Below are 22,696 nucleotides of genomic sequence, written 5' to 3'. Positions count from 1 at the left end.
GGCAGGGATGTGGGAAAGGCATTGTTAAGAGCTATAAGAACACAAAGTTCAGTGTTTTCAAAGTTACATCAATGAGAAGTTGTTTTGACCAAGAATATTTATTGCAAGTTGACTATCAAATATTCATCGCTTGTATCCATTTTAATGTTAATATTCCTAATTTTTTTGCTCGTTTAACCCCCTAAATTCTCAGGACCTGACTCTTGTTTGCATACCTTACTTTGCAAGAAATTAATGAGAGGGGGACTATTCGTGGAGTATTGTACAACTCAACATGAGTAAGGGTGGCAGAATTAAGACCAGAGGAAATACAAGATAAATATTTTAATATTTCTCAATCCCATCAGGGTCACCTCAGAATTAGGAAGTTTAGAGTATATTGTAAATAATTAAGCAGCAGAATTTTGAATTAGCTTTGATTAATGAAGAGAATGACATGGCACCTCCAGAGTCCTGGGATGCTGTTCTGCTATTATGTAATCCGTGTCCTTTAATTGTTCCATCTGGGGTCTGTTTATCTCATTTCTGCATGATTGTTGTCCCCAAACTATTTATAAACTGTTTCTAACAGCATTCAGTATTCTGCTGAAGATGGTTTGGGATTCCCTAGAAATTTTCTTGTTACATTTTTTTTTTGTTTTTAAATCTGTTCCCTTTAACCACTATTTTTGAAAGTGTCAGAATCAACCTAAACTTTTATAATCTTTTGTCTCATTTTCACAACAGATGGCAAATCTCCATAATCTCACTAAGACAAAACAGACAATAGGACTACTTGTGCTGAAAATCAAACATGTACATAAGTGCTTTGCTGAACTGGAGCTTAATATGCAGTGTAGATGATTGTGTATAATAATATTTTGCACTTAGTCTATCCAAGGATCTCAACACTTTACAAGCCCCATTTTATGTATATGATAAAGGAGGCACAGATCCATGGATGTAAGCTCCCTGGGTAAATATACTTCGCCTTCACTCAGAACAGTAACATGAACCCTTGTAAACCATGAGTGGGCATTCAGTAAGGATTGTGGAATAATCAAGTGATTTGCATGTGAAATCTATTGTGATAGGTGTTTAAAGTGAATAACATAATGGTGTAGGGGCCAGAGAGAAAGAAATGGTAGGAGAAGACAGTCGAGGGAAACAGAGGAGAGAAATATAGGGGAAGAGGGTGGAGGAGAAAACAAGGAGCATCAAAAATGTCTTTGTTCTTGACAGGATTAGATCTAAGGCTGGCCCCATAGTTAGAAACTTTTCTTTCTCTGATCAGTTTAATTTCAACATGAGTTCTCTCAACTTTCCAGCTGGTGATAATATCTATCTTATAGTAAGTGCTGTGCATTTATGTTTGGGGACACACTGACCAGTGTTCCCTTCCTAACGAATGGCGTTGAATCTCCAGGACCCACTGGTAGTGGTTGAGACACATTTGATATTGTCTCATAGGATCTCAGAACCCAACTACTTTATAAGAGGCCAGGAGGAATGGCATAGTAGTGTGAAGCCATAGCTGACTGGTCTATCATGGCTGCCATAGCTTTGGAGAGTTAGGACCACAGACGGGACCTTATTTAGCTAAATCCTGATGGCATCAAACTAGTGACTTGAGCCTTGTGTTCTAAAAAGAAGTATTTCCATGATGAGTTTATATTTTTGGTGCTTGGGCCTGAATGGGAGAATGTCTTCAAGTGAAATTTTGTGAATACCTGGGATATCAAAGCTCAAACTCTTGAAAAAATGTATAGTAATATGTCTTATGATTAAAGTACAAACATTTATTTTATAAATGTTTTTTAAATTGTTAAGTTGTGGACTTCTGTTTAGAACGATCTCATCTGTTGCAAAGAGACAAGTAAAATAAATTCCCAGCATTCTATGGAAATAATCTTTTATGTGTTTTCATTCCTGTTTTTCGAATTGGGGAAAAATCAATAGAGATTATAGAAACCCTTATGTATTGCTGAAAATGTAAGAGATTTGTCAGTAAATAGTGCTGTGAAAGAGTTCCCCCCACCCCCCAATTCATAAGAGGATCTGTACGTACAGTGCTGAAGGGCCTCCACATTGTTATAGCTGAAGTACAATACGTCTTTAGCTTTTCAACAAAAATTGAAGGTGACTTGATTATGGTGTACAAATACTTTCATGGGGGGAAAATAACAAGTAGTAAATGGGCACTTTAATCGAGCAGAGAAGTGCATAATAAGAGCCAGTGGCTGGAAGTTGAAACCAGGCAAATTCGAATTGGAAATCAGGCATACATTTTTAACAGTGAGGGTGATTAATCCCCGGAACAAACTACCAAGGGAAGTGGGTGGATTCTCAATCTCTTGGTGTCTTCAAATCAAGACGGGGTTCCTTTCTGGAAGAGAGATGCTTTAGTCCAGGGGTGGCCAACCTGTGGCTCTGGAGCCGCATGCAGCTCTTCATAGGTTAATATGTGGCTCCTTCCGTAGGCACTGACTCCAGGGCCGGAGCAATAGATGCTAACTTTCCAATGTGCCAGGGAATGCTCAGTGCTCAACCCCCTGCTCTGCCCCAGGCTCTGCGCCCACTTCAACCCTTCCCCCGAGCCTGCCATGCCCTCGCTCTTCCCCCCCTCCCTACTAGAGCCTCCTGCACACTGCGTAACAGCTGATCACGGTGGGCGGGAGGCGTGGGGAGGGAGCGGGAGGAACTGATTGGTGGGGCTGCTGGTGGGCAGGAGGCGCTGCAGGTTGGAGTGGGGGGAGCTTATGGGGGGTGCTGCTGACATATTAGTGTGACTCTTTGGCAATGTACATTGGTAAATTCTGGCTCCTTCTCAGGCTCAGGTTGGCCACCCCTGCTTTAGTCAATTACAACTTGTGTTTGAATAATGCATAACTTATTGGGCTCAATACAGGGATAAGTAGGTGAAATTCAATGGCATGTAATATACAAGAGGTCAGACTAGATGACTTCTGACTTTAATCTCTATGTATCTTAACTTGAAGAAAGAACAGTTACTTACCCTGCAGTAACTGTGGTTTTACGAGACGTTGTAGACCCCCACTGCCCTCTGCACTGCCTCCTGAATCCCCCCACTGCCCTCTGCCCTGCACCCCCCCCAGACCTCCAGACCTCTGCCCTGACCCCTGAACAGCCCCCCCAGGTCTGGGGTCCCGGCTGCCGGCCCCTTGCCAGCCGGCGTTCCGGCAGCAGGCCCCGCTCAGCCCGCTGCCGGCCTAGGTGAACAGAACCCCAGGCTGGAAGCGGGCTGAGCAGGCTGGCGGCGTAAGATCAGCATTTTAATTTAATTTTAAATGAAGCTTCTTAAACATTTTGAAAACCTTGTTTACTTTACATATAACAATAGTTTAGTTATATAATATAGACTTGGAGATAGACACCTTCTAAAAAAACATTAAAATGTATTACTGGCACGCGAAACCTTAAATTAAAGTGAATAAATGAAGACTCGGCACACCACTTCTGAAAGGTTGCCTACTCCTGTTGTACACAGTGTGGATTCCACACCCTATCCTCCATCCCCATGTTTCAGAGTCCTCAGCAACCTTGGGCTTAGAATTCCAAGGGAACTGAAGGAGGCCTGTGGCTGCTTTCTGTCCTCATATAAGAGCACGAGGAGGCACAGGGAACGTGGTGGCCATAGCATGCACTGCTATTCAGAATTCTTCACTCTGGTGTGCATGAGGCAGATGCACACCTACAGTGGGCTCCACACTGACATCTTGGATAACCACAGTTATTGTAGAATTAATAACCATTCTGTATTCCAGAACAGTATCCACATTTAAAAAAAAGTTTTCATATGCAATTTAGGCAGAGCCTCAGCTTTTACCTCTTGGTTAAATTTTCATCTCAGTATAATGCATGCTGGTGCTTTTTACTGTGATCTAAAAATATTAATGTATTAATCTTAGCATATTTGTATCATATTTCCCCCTTGAGAAGCCAAATAGTCAGTTCCTTAATTATTGCATAAAATATCAAGATACAAAATATCTTCAGTTAAACTGACCAAATGTTGAAAAGTAGCTATATCTAGGGCTATATCATTTCCAGGGTTTAATAGTTCTATGACAAAATAGTTTAAGCATAAAACAGCTTGCATGCAATACAATATGGTCTCTTGCATTGCAGGAAATCTAGTTCTAGGTCTGATGAAGATCTTAAGTAATTTTAATTCACCTTTATTTTTTTAGAGTAAAATGGAGCTCTCCCTTCACAAGTCAATGCCAATACTAAATACATTATTCAATTATCTTGTTTCCCTGTTATTTGGCTCCAGAAGATGTATAAAAAGCAGGTCAATATCTGTCTTGGCTGGTGCTTTCATGTGGACAAAACCACATGCTGAAATTTATTATCTTTCTTATCAAGTGATTATTGTGAATGGGCCACCAGGTTTTTACTGGCTTTGAAGTGATTTCAGGATTTGGCTCTTTCCTCTTTAAGAAAGAAAGATTTTCAGGTTTCCAGAATTTGGAAGGAAATATAGATCATAACTTTCATTGAAATGCCTTTATACTGGAGATGGGATAGATTAATAAATAATGTTGGTGAAACAGCCCGTTACTCATTTCCAGAAGAGTGAACTACGATTCAGTTGATTTTCCCCATAAGCGTGGGGCTACCTCTGTTTTGTCCCACATTAACAATGTATGGATTCCACATGAGTGTCTGTCTGTTTGTTTTCCCAGCTGAAATAAAGATCTGTTTTAAATACTACCATGGTATTAGTGGAGCCCTGCGAGCTACTACCCCATGTATCACTGTGAAAAACCCTGCTGTGATGGTAAGTGGAGCCTTTATATTAGTTTGTAATTTATCTGTAAGGAGATCATTTAACCTGTCATTCAAGTCCACTTAATATCAACATCAATCTCCTAGTTTTGCCATTAACTGGGATTTTTGTGATTTTACCTGATGCCGTGCAGTTGTGTTATAGGCTGCATAGAAGTTATGGCTCTTGTTAAGGTTACCCAATATTTTTAATGATAAGACTTCATTTTCAATTGCTTATAATTTTGCCAGACTTTAACTGGTTGGGCTGAGATTTTTCATGCTGTGTGTCTACTTCAGGCTGAATCTTTTTAGAAAGTATGAGCCAAAACAGTTTAACTGTTCCTCAAAATGAGGTTAGGAAATATGTATATTTAGCATGGGCAAAACAGTTGTTTTGTTGAGAAGCACAATGACTTGAAATTTAGCAGAGGGCTTTTTGCCATCCCTGTAGAAATCCACAGAAATTTGGCCAAGTCATGAGCCTTTGAAAATCTCAGTTTACAGATGCTCAATAGAAGGTGGGACTGGGATGTGGGGCCGAGTATGGGAGGGCTGAGACTGGGACAATGAGTTGGGTTTGGAGGGGACTGGGACAAGTGGTCAGGGAGGGCTTGGTCAAGGATAGGTAGCGGGACCAGGGAAAGAAGCGGGGAGGGAGGAGACAGGGCAGAAGGGTCTGTAATCACTAAAGCATGTTCCCTTTTGAACTTGGAGTAGAACCCAGGATTCGTTCGTCTTAGTATTAAATTTTCCTGTCTTCAAATCATCTGTTCAGCCCACTGGCAAATGTTTGCCTTATCTTCCTGTAGAGACTGGCCTGCATAGAGGATGACAACCTACTACTACTATCACTTTTTTAAAGTCTGCAACCTCTTAATTTAAAATTACATGCAAAAAGCTACATTATATTCTCAGTTGTAATTGTGCACTGCTATTGAAATCTAATGGAAATATACCGTTGCAACTGAAGACGTTATTTGAAGACAATAGGACTGCACAGGTGTAGACTAAGGGAATAATTTGTTCTTCAGTATCTCTGTACAAGAGATGGAAACAGCCCAATTTCACTCTGAGATACCAAGTTGAGATTAAAAATCTGGTTAGTTAGAATTTTTTTTCTTGTGAACTATGCACACCTAACACAGAAAGGAAGACACGATAAACGTGGAACCTCCATGACACCATTTTTAGTCACTGCACACAACTGAACTGTATTTCAGTCTAGTCAGATTTACATAGTTTTTAACCACACACAACTATACAACTAAGCAAAACGAACTAAGTTAAAATGAGTTTTCATTTGTAGATTACGTATTTAATCAAAATACAGAGAACTCTCTTGAGATGCATACAATAATCAACATTAAATGCCTTTTGGAACAGAAAACCAGGGATTTAAAAGAAAATAAATTGAACAGGAGCCTGTTTAATGTCACTTGGTAGTAAGCGGATGCAATTGTATTAAATCCAGTGTGAAGTCATTTGGTGAATGTAATTTTTCTATTAAGTAGGACCTTCTGTTAATTGGTTGATAAGTGAGTTTGCTGTAGTACAGCAAGGGCCCTGAACAACAGAATAGGAAATATGGGAGAATCCCATAGAACATACATCTAAACACACTGAGCTGTTTGATACTATCTTGGGAACTGGGTGGCTTGAGCCTAATCCTGCAAGGTGCTGAGCATCTCCAGTGGGAGTTTAGAGTCTTCAGCATCTTGCAGAGCAGCAGTTAGCACTGACTGTCTTGATCTTGAAAGGTGCCATCACATGCATGTTGTTTGCATGTGTCCTGAATAAACTCTCCTCTAGCCTGGGGAGGCTCCCGCCCAGCTGCAGTGTAGACATACTCCAATAGTCCATGATTTGTGATAGATTGTTTAGCTGGATACATGTCACTCTTGGAAAAAAGGCAAGCTCCTCCTACTGATGCATTTGCAAAAACTCCATTTTGAAGGAGGAAATGGGGCAGATTTATTTCTAATAAGTGAAACTTACAAAAACAAACAAACAAACAAAAGCTCTCATCAGGGAAAGTACAAATAAACCTCAGTGAAAGTTTCCCAAGTATGAGCATGGCTTTCAGATCAATGCCATACTTAGAAATCTGATGTGCCTTATTTTATCACATAGATGTTAAATATTTTGATAGTCTTCTCTTTTGATTGCCCTCAGTGAGCCATGTATTTTGTGTTTAGGTAATAAATGGTACATGGAAGTACTTACTGCACAGTGTCTGTGGTTAGCTCATGCTTATGTATAAGATGCTAATTTGCGCTATTGATTTTTTTTTGAGAAGACACAAAAACCTATGAGGAAGAAGGGCTTTCACTTTCTCCAGTTAATACCCTCCACACACCTAATAGTCCATGCATTATGTATGTTCGGAAGATTCTCAGTATTGCAATATTGATACTACATAGCACAGACAGTCATCAGTATTCGTGAAATACCAGGGAATTTGGGGTGGACAGAAACTGGTGTTTTCAGATTGTAGCTTTGTCTATGGGTAATATTCTTCTCCTGAGTACTTCATAATCATCCTCATGAACATACAAAAACAAATGAAAAATGCCATGATACGCTTCATTTTTTTCTCCCTCTTTAGATGGGGGCGGAAGGCATGGAGGAAGGTGCTTCTGCAGCTCAACAATCTCGGAAACTAGTCAGCTTTGCATTATCAGGTAAGATTTCAGAAGTATCTTGCATTATCCCACTAAAACAGGCATCAGTTTTGTATTCGATTATTACTGAAAGTCGGAATTAACTCCAACTGTACTATGGCAAAGCAAATGTACATTTATATATTAAAAAAAAGAAACTACTGAGCTAAAATACCCAAAGATGGAAAACATTTCCTCTTCAGCTACATCTGTCTTCTTTAGGAGCGCACTCTAGTGGTTCAAATGATATAATTTCATTGAGAACATGTATATGTTGAAAGCAAGCAAGATTCATTTATATCCAGAAGTGAATGAAACTGATTTGATGGATCTAGCATGAGAAATCTCCAAGAAATTTTCAGTGTGCCCGAGGGAACATCCATCTCAGACTGAGTAGTGGTAAAGCTAGCTTTTCTGCACATAGAAAAGGGCTAATGGAATGCAAGTTTAGTCCCATTGCTTTGAGAGATGGACAGAGTGCCAGAACAAGGGTTGTAAATAGTGAAATCTTTTTGAATACTTTTTTTTCCCCATCGGTAACAGAGAAAAGGAATTAAACTCTTACTCATGTTGATTAGTGCTTACTCTACATGTGGTCTCATGAGAGTAAAGTATCTCAATGTGAACAAAGGAGGTAGAATCTGGTCCCTAAATCTTGAAGAACAGACAACAAAAACCTGAGGAGATTTCTCTCTCTCTCTCTCTGTAGGACTAGAACACACTAAAGCTGCCTTTTAGAATGGTTGTGTAGCAATTAATGGGGAAAAACACAAGAAAGCCTATAAAAATGAGTAGGGTTCGATAAAAATCACTCTAAAAACCTATAGAGTGTAACAGAGTTCTAGCTCAGTTGCAGGAAATGTATGGTTGATTTAAACATTTTATAGAATGGTAAATTTAATAAGATTTTTCCATAAAGGTACTGCGTCTGGGGAAAGGTAGTATGTTTTTTAAGTGTTTGGGCTTTTGTGTGTGGAGAAGGAGATACTTCTACCTTGTAGAGCAGAATTTTGCAGGGTAGTGTCTTTGTGTGAATGATACTGTCCTCCTGGGCTGGCCACACAGAGGATCAGGGACCTAACTAATGTTGGTAAAGAAGGTCTCTTTTTGTCTTTAAGTGCTAGAAGTTTCTACTTTTGGAGGTGAAAGATTAGTCCCAGCCCCCTGTATGAGTGTGATTATAGAGAGATATCAGTAGTGACTCCACTACTGAAATTTACACTTAAGTCATAGCCCAAATCCCTCTGTTTCATACTTAAGTGATTGCATTACTCTCCAATGTTGGTATAATATCGCTTCAGAGGACAGTTGAATTTACTATGTAATATTTTGATGAAATATCCACTTTTGCAGAGGATTGTATCTCCCACAAAAGAAGTGACCCACAAGTAGGAGATATGAGACTGATCTAGCTAGGAGGCAGAAAGGTAGCATAAAGGGGGTCTAGCTCTACAAAGAACACATGCACAGTGATTAGCCACAGGACCGATCACTTGCAGTGTGTACAATCCATCTCTTACTTCAGATGGTGCGCTGCTAGGTATTCATAGGGGTTTGGTGGTACAATGAAATATATCGTGCTCGGGGACTAGTTTGATTGCCATATGTGGAGTTAGAAAAGAATATTCCAACAGGTCAGATTGGGGGATTTTTTTCCATCCTCTCCAGGGTGTGGTGCAGGTTTCTTGTCAGGATCATCTAGGTTCATCTCACTTAATCAGTTTCCTCCCATTTCAGGGGCCTTGAGGATTGGTCCATTTTGGTCCTTCCTAGCCTCTGCCTGTGGCACATAATAGCTTAGTTTCCTGAGGGCTGTAATACCTTGGACTAATTTCTGTTCCTGGATTTAGTGTGGGGATGCTCTTAGCCTGTGCTACATAGGAGGTCAGACTAGCTGATCTGGCAGACTGGAGAAAATATCCTTTTAAAAATTACATGAATAACTTTCACTATTGGTTGCCCTAAGAGAGGACTCTCTCAGAAGAAAGGAAAAATCAAGTTGCTGAAGAATTCTGTATTGACACTTACAAATAATAATTGTGAACACAAATGACATTAAAATGACTTTCTAAATTGTATGCTACATCTTCTCATGACCTAAGCAGGAAGGTCAGTTATAGTAGAGAAACCTGGAGAAGAAGAGATTGAACGAAAACAATTAAAATAGCAATTGTGCATCTCTAGCACAAGATAGTATTTTAATTGCACTACACCTTTTAGCTATAATCTTTACAGCATGTGTCAATTTAGTCATGATGAAAAGGACTGGGGTGCTTTAATATCTGTTTGTTTGAACCCCAGGAAAATGTGATCAGAGAGGCTCCAGCAGGCATAAGCCAAGATTTTCAAAGAGACAGTTCTTTTGGGTTCCTAACCTGAGCCTGATTTTCAGAGGTCCCAAGCACCCACAACTCCAATTGAAATGAATATGTAATGTAGGTACTTACCACCTCTGAAAATCTGGTCCAAGATTTCTTAAGTTGGGCACCCAATGTCAGAGAGAACTTTTGAAAGTTTGAGCCATACTGCAGTAGTCAGAAATGTACAATCTCACTTGATGCACTCTGCCTTCCAATAGAGTTTGAGTGAAATCCTATTTCAATAAGGTTCCCTTTGCCTTTAAATATCAGATACTTCTTCATATCAACTGTCAGAGTGGCCAAAAGTGTGTTTTGCATGAACAGAATGACAATCTCAGACTCAGTTGTTTGGAGATCCAGATCGCCTGGGATCACCTAGTGGTCTTGGTTTCATTTCCAAACCGTTGTCTCCTTTCACTTGTCTTTTTTTCCCTGTCTCGGCTTCCTTAGCTCTCTGGGTTTCAGAGCCAGAGATGACTTAACATTTTTGGATGGCTTAGCATTAAATTTCCCATTTGACCCTCCTTTTGCCCCAAAATTCCCATCTTTATTTCATGATCCTCACACAAGAGATCCCCAAGTTCTTCCTCCAGTTCTCCTGCAGTACTGCATCTTCCCTCTTCACCTCGTCTCACTCCAACACCCCATTCCAATTCCTGATCTGAGTGTTTTCTCCAGATGGTTTCCCTAGGGAGTAGAGGAAGACCTTGTCAGCTCTTAGACAGCTGCGGTGGCCCAGAGCTGCTCCTACTCTGATACACCTTCTGGGAGAACACATAGTAGTAGCTCCTCTCCTCCCCAGATGGGGATCGATATGAAAATCCAGAGGTGGATAAAGAACTGGTTAAAGGGGAGACTGCAGCGGGTAGTACTGAAAGAGGAACTGTCAGGTTGGAGGGAGGTCACCAGTGGGGTTCCTCAAGGTTCGGTTTTGGGTCCGATTTTATTTAATCTATTTATTACTGACCTCGGAACCAAATGTAGGAGTGGGCTCATAAAGTTTGCGGATGACACAAAGTTGGGAGGTATTGCTAATTCGGAGAAGGATCGGGATATTCTGCAGGGAGACTTAGATGACCTTGTAAATTGGAGTAATAATAATAGGATGAGATTTAATAGTGAGAAGTGTAAGGTGATGCATTTAGGGATGACTAACAGGAATTTCAGTTATAAGCTAGGGACGCATAGGTTAGAAGTGACGGAGGAGGAGAAGGACCTCGGAGTCCTGGTTGATCGCAGGATGACTATGAGCCGGCAATGTGACGCGGCTGTTAAAAAAGCTAATGCGATCTTGGGATGCATTAGGCGAGGTATTTCTAGTAGGGGCAAGGAGGTGCTCCTTCCGTTATACAAGGCACTGGTGAGACCTCATTTGGAGTACTGTGTGCAGTTCTGGTCTCCTATGTTTAAAAAGGATGAATTCAAACTGGAACAGGTACAGAGAAGGGCCACTAGGATGATCCGAGGAATGGAAAACCTTTCCTATGAAAGGAGACTCGAGGAGCTCGGTTTGTTTAGCCTAACCAAAAGAAGGCTGAGGGGGGATATGATTGCTCTCTTTAAATACATCAAAGGGATAAATACCAGGGAGGGAGAGGAATTATTTCAGCTCAGTACTAATGTGGACACGAGAACGAATGGATATAAACTGGCCGTGGGGAAGTTTAGGCTTGAAATTAGACGAAGGTTTCTAACCGTCAGAGGGGTGAAATTTTGGAACAGCCTTCCGAGGGAAACGGTGGGGGCGAAAGACCTCTCTGGCTTCAAGATTAGGCTAGATAAGTTTATGGAGGGAATGGTTTAATGGGATAACGTGATTTTAGTCAATTAGGTAATAAAGTGCCATCGCTGGTAAAATGTGGGTCTGGCTAGAGAATCTTGCTTGTATGCTCGGGGTTCTACTGATCGCCATATTTGGGGTCGGGAAGGAATTTTCCTCCAGGGTAGATTGGCAGAGGCCCTGGAGGTTTTTCGCCTTCCTCTGCAGCATTGGGCAGGGGTCGCAAGCTGGAGGATTCTCTGCGACTTGAAGTCTTTAAATCACGATCTGGAGACTTCAACAGCTGAGTTAAGGGAAAGTGGGTGGGTCAGCTTTTGTGGCCTGCATCATGCGGGAGGTCAGACTAGATGACCATAATGGTCCCTTCTGACCTTTAAGTCTATGAGTCTATGAGTCTAAGTGATGGGTGGGGAACCCTGTCTCCTTCTGTGCTCTTTTCCCCACCCCTCTGCTCTCATCTGCTGATCTCTGAATGATGCGATAGACTCTTTTACGTGTTATCGCAAGTGAGCAAAATCCTCCTCTGGGAGTAGGATGTCTCCTAACCTGGCAGCTTCTGGGGAGCAAACTTCTAATCTAGGACTCTCAAAATTAGCCTTGGCCTACTAACATGATGCAGTAGTGGTGAATGAAATTTAAGTCTCAAACCAACACCAGGAGTGCTGACCTCCAGGTCTTCTCCTTCTTCCCCCATCAAGGGCTAGCCTTGTTGCTTGCCTTCTTCATGTACCATTCAGTGTAGTACGTTTCTGCAGGCTGCTGTCACCAGGAGCATGCCCCTGGCACCCATGCTGTCAGACCTCTGGGAGCGTGCTTTGCTCCACATCCCTTTCCCCCTAATATGCAGTCATCTCCTTGGGAATATTCCTCTTCCTCCCCCCCACCCCGCCACACTCCTGAAGTGCTCACTCCAAGATGGCGCATACTATGTCCATGAAGCCTGGCAGTTCTGAAAACTGTCCCCACCCATGGAACATGAACTCTTTGTAAAAGTTTAGTTCCATGATTGAACGCTCAGTGAAGCTGAAGTGAATGAAACTGTGTTTTAAGGCCAGAAGTGATCACTAGATTATCTAGCCTGTGTATCCACATCTTTCCTTCTCATTCAAGTTGAAAACTCAGCCTTTAGCTCCAGCAATTAAAGAAATTACAAATGATGGCATTTTGTTCTGCTCATTTTAATGTTTCAGAACGTAAAGTTTCTATTAATGAAGTCCCTGCAGGACACATCTCTGAATATGCTGCCTATTGTTCCCAAAATAGCTGCTCAGTGGAGCACCTAATTTGCAGGTATGGGAATGGTGGGGAGGAGCTGTCTTCATCTATTCACTCACTCAGAATGCTCTTCTGCACCAGAATGGCCTTTTCCCCTCTGTCTGCGGCAATGCTGTGATCCATTCTTGGTTTGCTAACACTCCCATCAGAGATGAACATGGCTAAATATAACATTTCAACTGACTTGACCCTGTGTGGTGCTAACTAAGCATCTGTCCATTCATAAATACCTTTACTGCTCATCAGCACTCTGATTACCAAGGGAGGAAAGCAGTGAAGAAAGCAGTCTGCCAAAGAAGACAAACTTAGGGTATGTCTACACTACGAGAATAGTTCGATTTTACTTAAATCGAATATGTGGAATCGATATTACAAAGTCGAACGTGTGTATCCACACTAAGGACAGTAATTAGACTTTGTGAGTCCACACTAACGGGGCAAGCGTCGACATTGGAAGCGGTGCACTGTGGGCAGCTATCCCACAGTTCCCGCAGTCCCCGCTGCCCATTGGAATTCTGGGTCGAGCCCCTGAAAGCGCCAGCAGGCAATCAGTTCGGGCACTTTTCTGGTCAGTGACAGCGTGGATGCCACAGCACTGCGACCATGGAGCCCGCTGCGACCATCGCTGCAGTTATGGCCGTTGTCAACACCTCGCACCTTATCGTACACCTTTTCCAGAGGCAGATGCTGAGAAATCGGGCGAGGAGGCTACGGCAGCGCGGTGAGGACATTAAGTCTGAGAGGGGCACAGACCTCTCACAAAGCACGGGACCCCGCGCCGTGAACATCATGGTGGCAATGGGTCATGTTGATGCTGTGGAACGGCGATTCTGGGCCCGGGAAACAAGCACGGACTGGTGGGACCGCATAGTGCTGCAGGTCTGGGATGAATCACAGTGGCTGCGAAACTTTCGGATGCGGAAGGGAACTTTCCTGGAACTTTGTGAGTTGCTGTCCCCTGCCCTGAAGCGCAAGGACACCCGGATTCGAGCAGCCCTGACTGTCCAGAAGCCAGTAGCCATAGCCCTCTGGAAGCTTGCAACGCCAGACAGCTACCGGTCAGTCGCGAACCACTTTGGCGTGGGCAAATCTACCGTGGGGGTTGCTGTGATGCAAGTAGCCAGCGCAATAGTTGAGGTACTGCTGTCAAAGGTAGTGACCCTTGGAAACGTGCAGGTCATCATAGATGGCTTCGCCGCGATGGGATTCCCAGACTCACATAGATGGAACTCACATCCCTATCCTGGGACCGGACCACCAGGCCAGCCAGTACATTAACCGAAAGGACTACTTTTCAATGGTGCTGCAAGCACTGGTGGACCATAGGGGACGTTTTACCAATATCAACGTCGGATGGCCGGGCAAGGTTCATGACGCTCGTGTTTTCAGGAACTCTGGTCTGTTTAGACGGCTGTAGGAAGGTATTTACTTCCCGGACCACAAAATAACTGTTGGGGATGTGGAGATGCCTATAGTGATCCTCGGGGACCCAGCCTACCCGCTAATGCCCTGGCTCATGAAGCCCTATACTGGCGCCCTGGACACTGAAAAAGAACTCTTCAACTACCAGCTGAGCAAGTGCAGAATGGTGGTGGAGTGTGCTTTTGGATGTCTCAAGGGGAGATGGAGAAGCTTACTGACTCGCTCTGATCTCAGCGAAACCAATATCCCCATTGTTATTGCAGCTTGCTGTGTGCTCCATAATCTCTGTGAGAGCAAGGGGGAGACCTTTATGGCGGGGTGGGAGGTTGAGGCAAATAGCCTGGCTGCTGATTACGCCCAGCCAGACAGCCGTGCGATTAGAAGAGCCCAGCGGGACGCGCTGTGCATCCGGGAGGCTTTGAAAGCTAGGTTCCTCAGTGAGCATGGTAACCAGTGACTTTTAAGTTTGTTTAAAGAGAAGCTGAACCTGCCCCCGTTTCTTTACCCGGTTAATGTTGACTATCCTCTCCAGCTACATACTCCGTTCACCCCGTCCCCCCCTTTCCAACCCATGTTTAAAAATAAAATAAATGGAACTTTGTTAATGAACCCCGTTTTCTTTATTACGGGTTTCGCGGTAAACTGTTGAAACTGGGACGCAGACTGTGGTGGCGAGCGGGCGTAGTGATGGAAAGAACGCTTCTAAACTCGAGGAATGACAGGCTCCTGCTCCTAGAGCGGTCCGCAGTGGTGGACTGGTTGTTTCAACGGAGCCTGCCACCCCTCCTTTTCGGGACTCTGTGTGTGGGGGTCTATATGACTTTGTGGCGGGGGAGGACGGTTACAGATCCCCTGCTGTGTGGCTCTGTGATCCAGGATAAGGACCGCTGCATAAGATCTCTAACCGCCCTCCCCCGCCACAAAGTCACATAGCCTCCCCCCCCCCCCAGAACATGAAAACCACCTCCCAGACTGACCAGGGTGCCTAGTGACTGCAATGTGTGTGTGACCTGCTGCTGAACCTGTCCCCGTGTCTGTACCCTGGTAAAGGTGACTGTCCTCTCCAATTACCAACCCCCTTCCACCCTTCAAACACACTCTCCTGTAAAAGAACATGATGGAAACAGTAATTAACAGAAACGTATTTTTTTATTAGCAACTACACACTTAGGGGATGAAACTGGGACGGGGGCTTGGGTGAGGCGGGAAGGAAAGGACTTATCAAATTTTGGGGAATGACAGCCTTCTGGTACTCGAGCAGTCTGCACGGGTGGAGTGACAGTTTTCACGGCCCCTGCCGCCCCTCCTTCTTGGGACTTTGGGTGAGGGGGGTATGGGACTTTGTGGCAGGGGAAGGCGGTTAGACAGAGACTGCAGCGGGGCTCTGTCCTCCTGCCTCCGGTCCACCTCTCCTCCCGTTCAATGTTTGATCGATGGTATTGCGACATGTTTTCCCTCCACTGGGTCTGCTGGGCCGCCTTGGCTCGGGAGCAGCCCATAAGTTCTGAGAACATGTCGTCCCGTGTCCTTTTCTTTCTCCGCCTAATCTGCACCAGCCTCTGGGAGGGGGATGCCAGGGTAAGTCGGGAGACAGTCGCAGCTGTGGGATGGGAAAAAGGGAGTGAATTCCTCAAAAAGATAATTTTTTGTGAACAATGAACATAATCTTTCTCTGTGAACAAGACCATGCACAGCACCTATCACATGTGCACTCAGGACAAGGTCGAATTTTCGGCCTTCGCATTCAGTGCCTGGGGTCTTGCAGTGGAGATCAGACAAGCGGGGCAGGACAGCGGAATTCGGGTACCAGGCTGACATGGTAAGCCGTAGACTTTTGGCTGCTTAAAACTTAAATTATAGCAGTGCCCTCCTTTCACGTTCAAAGCAATGCTCCTAGCGTTGGCCAGTTCCTGCTGCCGGCAATCCGGCAAGCATGAACTCTGCCCCTGTCCCACCCCCTCGCGGCTGTCTCCGGGAAAGATCCCTGTATGCTGCCCCTCTCCCGCCTCCACCGCGTGGCTGTAAACCGCCGGTTACAGTTCTGTAAAGGAACAGGCAAGCAGTCCCAATAGTAACATTCCCCTAATTCTAAGCAGGTCACCATGAGCGACATCACTCTGCTGAGGATTTCTGAGACAGAGAAAGAACGCATCCTGCGTGAAAGCCAGCAAAAACCAGGGCCGTATGCCGCCATGCTCTGCAAGGCAATGATACCAGAGTACTTGATGATAGCCTGGCACGGAAAAATTTCCTACCACAGAGGACACAATAAGGCCGCTCTCCCCAGGAACCTCATGCAAAGGCTTTCCAATTACCTCCAGGAGAGCTTCGTGGAGATGTCCCATGAGGATTTCAGCTCTATCCCTGGACATATAGACCTTATTTTCCAGTAGCTGCACTGGCAAGGACTGAAAAGTAGAGCGCCTAGGGCAAACTAATCATGAAAAACCCATTGTTAATGTTCCTGTTCTGTTCAAAATAAATGTTTACATGTTTAAAACACTTACCGACTGATCCTTCCCCTGATTCAGGGTCCGGGTTAACGCCTGGGGACGGTTAGTAGGGGATCTCTGTGAGGGTGATGAAGAGAATCCTGACTGTTGGGGAAATCAGCATTGTAAGCGCTGTCGACTGCCTCGTCCTCCTCATCTCCTTCCTCATCTTCCTCGTCCGCTAACATCTCCGAGGAAGCGGCCGTCGACAATATCCCATCCTCTGAGTCCACGGTCAGTGGTGGGGTAGTGGTGGCGGCCGCACCTAGAATGGAATGCAGTGCCTCGTAGAAACGGCATGTCTGGGGCTGGGATCCGGAGCGTCCGTTTGCCTCTTTGGTCTTCTGGTACCCTTGTCTCAGTTCCTTGATTTTCACGTGGCACTGCGTTGCATCCCGGCTGTATCCTCTCTCTGTCATGGCTTTTGAGATCTTCTCTTAGATCTTCGCATTCCGTTTTTTCGATCGCAGCTCCGAAAGCACGGACTCATCGCCCCACACAGCGATCAGATCCAAGACTTCCTGATCAGTCCATGCTGGGGCCCTCTTTCTATTCTGAGATTGCATGGTCACCTCTGCTGGAGAGCTCTGCATCGTTGCCAGTGCTGCTGAGCTCGCCACGATGTCCAAACAGGAAATGAGATTCAAACTGCCCAGACAGGAAAAGGAATTCAAATTTTCCCGGGGCTTTTCCTGTGTGGCTGGTCAGAGCATCCGAGCTCAGACTGCTGTCCAGAGCATCAACAGAGTGGTGCACTGTGGGATAGCTCCCGGAGCTATTAGCGTCGAATTCCATCCACACCTACCCTAATTCGACATGGCCATGTCAAATTTAGCGCTACTCCCCTCGTTGGGGAGGAGTACAGAAATCGAATTTAGGAGACCTCTATGTCGAACTAAATAGCTTCGTTGTGTGGACGGGTGCAGGGTTAATTCGATTTAACGCTGCTAAATTCGACATAACCTCCTAGTGTAGACCAGGCCTTAGATCCTGCACTGTCTCCAGGGGATAGTCAAAAGAGGTGCACGGTCAGAGTAGATTTGTCCTTTCACTTCTGCTAGCAGCAGAGCATGGAAACAACAATCTTGTTTGGGCAGACTGACTGGGTCTACGACTTCTGCTTTGGTGTGAAACTAACATCATTTAATCATGAAACAAGTTTTGACTACAGACTGAGAACTCATTTTCCTTGACTATTGTGTGAACAGAACTGGATCACACACACATTTGGGGAAAAAATGAATAGAAAACATAGTGCAAATAATATTCCTCACTGTGCTCCCATCTTGACTTACCGACTTTGTTTGAAAGGTCAGGTTTTAATCTTGCTTTTATGGAGGTGTCTTTCATATTTTTTTTTAAAAGCCTGCTCTTTTTCTTTCTCCAATCTTTTCTAAGAGCACTTTAATTAACTATGTTCAGATAAATCCATTTCAAAATGCTGGCCTTTAAAGATGATGAAAGGGTAGGTGGCTTTTATAAAGAGGTCTCTAAAATTAGTTGGGAATACTTAGAAAGCTGAGTGGCTGAACCTCCCTAACCATTGCTGTTTATAGGCTATGACAGTGCATGTCAGAAAGCATTAGTGATATAATGCAGTACATTAATATATCAGTGCAAAATGGGGCCGCATGATGAAATAATATATCTGCCTTAGGCTGTAGGATCCTGCATGTTCTTAAGCTCTGTGTGTATTCAGAATAATTTAAAATTAAGTTCTGTGGATATATTTTAAAAAGTGGGGGAAAACATTAGTCTCTCTTGCTTGCTAATGAGTTCTTGTCTCTTTATGCATGAATTGCTTTTCATGGCTGGTGGATAACCATTTACAAAGAGGCACAGAGGGCTGCTTCTTTCAAAAGCATAACTGTGCTCCTGCCTGAAGAAGGAGTGTGTCTAACTGGTTCAGATGAGAAGTGCATGATAGAGAACTGTAGTGGTGTTTCTCTGTCATTTCAGTTATGAAGAAATTGCTCTTAAAAGGATTTAGTTTGTATTTTATGATATTTCCTATACACTATTTTTAATGTGTCCTCACCCTCAACGGTTACTTTTGATCATTGGGTTGGGGTTTTTAGGTTGAATCCAAATTCAGTGTCTCATTTTAGTACAGTAAGCTTTTTCTGTGAGTGCAAAAACTACATACAAAATTGCACATCTGACCTTGTGTGTGCCAGCTTCACTGAGGTTGGAGACTGCACACTACATGCTAGGATACCTCATGAAGAAGGACCCAGAAATCTGTGGCTTCAGGGAACCGGAAAAGAAAAATACTTGAAAGTTAATTTTAAAATCAATTATTGTACTGAAAGAACCCCTCTTACCCTGGCTATTTGAGGCTTATGGCCCCAGCATTTAAGCAGGTGCTGAGGATATGAGCAAAAGTTCTTCTGGCAGGTGAGCATCAGTGTAAGTTACTCCATCATACAGCAGATAATACAAGGCTGCCAAACTTTGTTTCCCTGGGGAAAAAGCTCTATGTAAAGAAAGAAACATCCTCAGAAAAACTCTGCATCTCTTCTCTTGGGAGCATGTGCATCCCAGCCCAGATCACCATCCTGCTTTCTGAATATTTAGGGTGATCTTTATGCATCAGTATATTAGTCCTAAAAAACATTGTTTCATTATCCTACTTCATGGATGGCTCTTCCTTTTTTATTTCTTTTTCTTTTTCTTTTTTTAAATCCAGCAGCATGTGAAGGAGTGGGGATTGGGTGCTTTTTCTCTGAATGCAAATACATTAAGTACAGAAGAAAAACTATTCTGCAGCTCGGAGTCAGAAGTGCGCAAAGTATTTTATATTCGAAATAACTGGGGACCAGCATGTAAATCAAGAGCCTGGTCTAGTCTCATTACCTCATCTGTTTATTCTCTCAGGAAAACGGAGTGAATTCCTGCCATAGGCAACTTCCATTCACTAGATCTAATTAATCGTAGTATGAGTAATTTTGTGTTACCTTTTTTTTTTTTTTAACAGTTTATGGTAAACTGGATTCCGAGGTAATATTTTAGGACTACCTAATTTGTGAACTTCTTGTTTTAATCCTTTTGTTCCTTTTCCTTCTTTCTTTCAAGATATTAGAGCAGTTGGGCTAAAAAAAGGGATGTTCTTCAATCCTGATCCTTACCTAAAGATGTCCATTCAGCCAGGAAAGAAAAGCACGTTTCCTACATTTGCCCATCATGGTCAGGAAAAAAGGTCTACTATCATCAGTAACACAACTAATCCTGTTTGGCACAGAGAGGTAATGTATGCCTTTTAAGAACTCCTTCAGTTGGCTGGTGCAATAAGTCACTAGGATATTGTTTCCTTCTTTTATGTATTGGTCCTTAATGTCTGATGCTATGAGCTGGTTATTTAAATTGACATGGAAATTGCAGTAATTGTAGGAACCCTGTTGTTGGGTAGGAACAGTTGTCTTCTGTAACATGTTTGAACCATATGCTGTGAGCTTCAGTCCCTCTTCTGATAGCAAGTTTTGAAATTGCTTAATAGCCCTGTGGATTCCTTGAAATTGCAGGAATAAATTAATTAGAATGGATTATATGTTGTGAGAAGAATCGTTACAAAAAGGCACGGGAAGTTAACATTCATGTTCAGGCTCAGCCCGGGCAATGATTCCAACTACAGTTCATTGAGAAATTATTCTCTCTCATAGTGCATAGCAACTGGCACATTCAAAGATTTCTCTGTCATCAAGCAGGGAGGATGATCTTTGAATTATTATATGTAGCTTGACAAAAGGCAACTTTTCAGATTTGTTTCCACAGGGAAGGCTGTTTTGGTGTTAAAATGGAGACTATCTCATATGCATTTGAGTGCTGAATGGCAAAAGTGTGTTTGAAAAAAACCCACTGAACTGGAAATAATATTAAAATGAATACCTCTTAGGGTATGTCTATACTACCCGCTGGATCGGCGAGCGCTCTCCCGTCGACTCCTGTACTCCACGGCCGCAAGAGGCGCAGGCGGAGTCGACGGGGGAGCAGCAGCAGTCGACTTACCACGGTGAAGACACCGCAGTAAGTCGATCTTAAGTACATCGACTTCAGCTACGTTATTCACGTAGCTGAAGTTGTGTGACTTAGATCAATCTCGCCCCCCGCCCCCCGTGTAGACCAGGCCTTTGTAACCAAAACCTGTAACCTTTTGATGGCCATTCACGGTTTTGTTTTGTTTTTGTGAAATGAATTGATGCTCTGAGTCTACATTGTAGTGTACATATGCCTCCACCACATTTGGTGTCTGACTTCACAGACTCAACAGAGAGGTCAAGGGAACATGGTTGAAGTAGATTAGCAACAAAGCAGGACCGTGTAAGGTCATTGCTTCTACTCATGGTCTAGCTGTTCTGTGGCTAAATAGAGGGCATTTCCCCCCCAGTGATATCACTCTGGCATCATTCACAGTCATGCAGATTTCCCCCACAATTAAGATCAGAATAAGAGTTTTAGTTGGAGTCTCTTTTCTTTCTTTCTAATAACCAGTTAAAAAAAACCCCAAAAAATCCTCTATTCTATTTCCTCTTTTCTTCTCTGGTCTCTTATTTTTGCAACTTATTACTAAAATGATAATGTATTGTGCAGTGTTCGTTGGCCCACAAACTATATCCGCGTGCTCTAACTGCTGTGTGTTTCCCTGTAGCAATGCTTTGACAGTACCATCTTATGATTGTATTACATATGCTGAATTTGGTACAGAATTGGTCTTCTCCTTTTCTCTGTGGGTTCCACAATGACAGCTTTCAATTTCTATAGCAAACAGATGGTTAACAACTTTTAAATTCCATTCATCACAGGAAACTCAACCCTGATTGACAAGGATGAGAATTTTTGTTTTTATTCATGACTCTCATTCATTTGCTGATTTGAGTCTGCCAGATGTGCAGAGATTTGAACCTGTCTGGTTGATGTGTGTAATGAAGTTGAACTGTAGCCTCTAGTTTTGTTCCCTGTTGAGAATTATTTAGCCAACCAGCCAGACTGTTTTTAGCTATTCTGGTAAGGTGGTGATTTGTACTGAAATCCGAAAGGTGAAGGCTAGTGGAAGTCTAACTAGTTGATGTAGGCTGTTCCAAGCAGAACATTGATGCCTCACGAAACTTCATTTTTTATTGAAACATCATCATAATATAGAAATGAAAAAGCCATTTATTCTTCGAGGAGGGGGAAGGAAGAAACATTTTTGTTTTTAATGATTGTAGCATCATTGTGTAATCTGGAAGCGGCTGCCATCATCAATAATTATTGCTTTGGGTTGCCTGTCACAAACGGGTGGTGTAAATTTACATATATGTTGAATAATGGTGTAATGATACACTACTGAATGTGTTCTTTCTTTCAGAAATATTCTTTTGTTGCACTTCTAACAGACGTCTTGGAAATTGAAATTAAAGACAAATTTGCCAAGAGTCGTCCTATCATCAAGCGCTTTCTTGGGAAGTTAACAATACCAGTCCAGAGACTATTGGAGAGGCATGCAATAGGGTAAACTAACTCGTTGTTAATTAAGTCAGTTGGGAAGATCAGATCAGCATCTGCGATACTGGCACAAAGCAACCTTTTCCTGGCTAATTAATTGTATACTCATTGTGATCATATACCACAGACTTGCCGTAGCAGGAAGTTAATAACTCTGTAGCCTTACAACCTCTGATACGAATATGCTTGCATTTCTTAGTCTGTTTTAAATTTGTGTGTGTAAGAATCTGTGTGTGGTTTGTTATAACTTTTTTTTTTTAAGGTTTCTGAGGCAAAGAAAAATTAACTTGTTGCTAATAAATCAAGAAGTAAGGCATAACTATTGTCAGCAATATAGAGTAGTGTGCCAACTTAGAACAAACAGATTTTGTCTTGTTTCTTTTATAGTTCAAACATTTCTAATTGTTAGCTTATCGTGAGAAAGATTTCACAATGGTTTAACTAACTGGGTAG

General features: G+C 43.0%; 1 protein-coding gene across 3 annotated transcripts in view; it reads left to right on the top strand.

The window, feature by feature from the left end:
- The window catches only part of HECW2 (HECT, C2 and WW domain containing E3 ubiquitin protein ligase 2), a 240,733-nt gene that overhangs the window by 125,275 nt on the left and 92,762 nt on the right, over nt 1-22,696 (top strand). For all 3 annotated transcript variants that reach the window (XM_024195306.2, XM_024195308.2, XM_024195310.2), the window contains 4 exons: nt 4,689-4,783; nt 7,379-7,454; nt 19,838-20,007; nt 22,107-22,249. In XM_024195306.2, the coding sequence (XP_024051074.2) occupies nt 4,689-4,783; nt 7,379-7,454; nt 19,838-20,007; nt 22,107-22,249 (484 nt within the window). The remainder of the gene's footprint in view (nt 1-4,688; nt 4,784-7,378; nt 7,455-19,837; nt 20,008-22,106; nt 22,250-22,696) is intronic.

Source organism: Terrapene carolina, unplaced genomic scaffold (assembly GCF_002925995.2).
Source record: "Terrapene carolina triunguis isolate 2854851 unplaced genomic scaffold, T_m_triunguis-2.0 Scaffold62, whole genome shotgun sequence".
Classification (NCBI taxonomy): domain Eukaryota; kingdom Metazoa; phylum Chordata; order Testudines; family Emydidae; genus Terrapene; species Terrapene triunguis.
The sequence above is the reverse complement of the archived record's forward strand: the minus strand, read 5'-3'. Positions and strand labels throughout refer to the sequence as shown.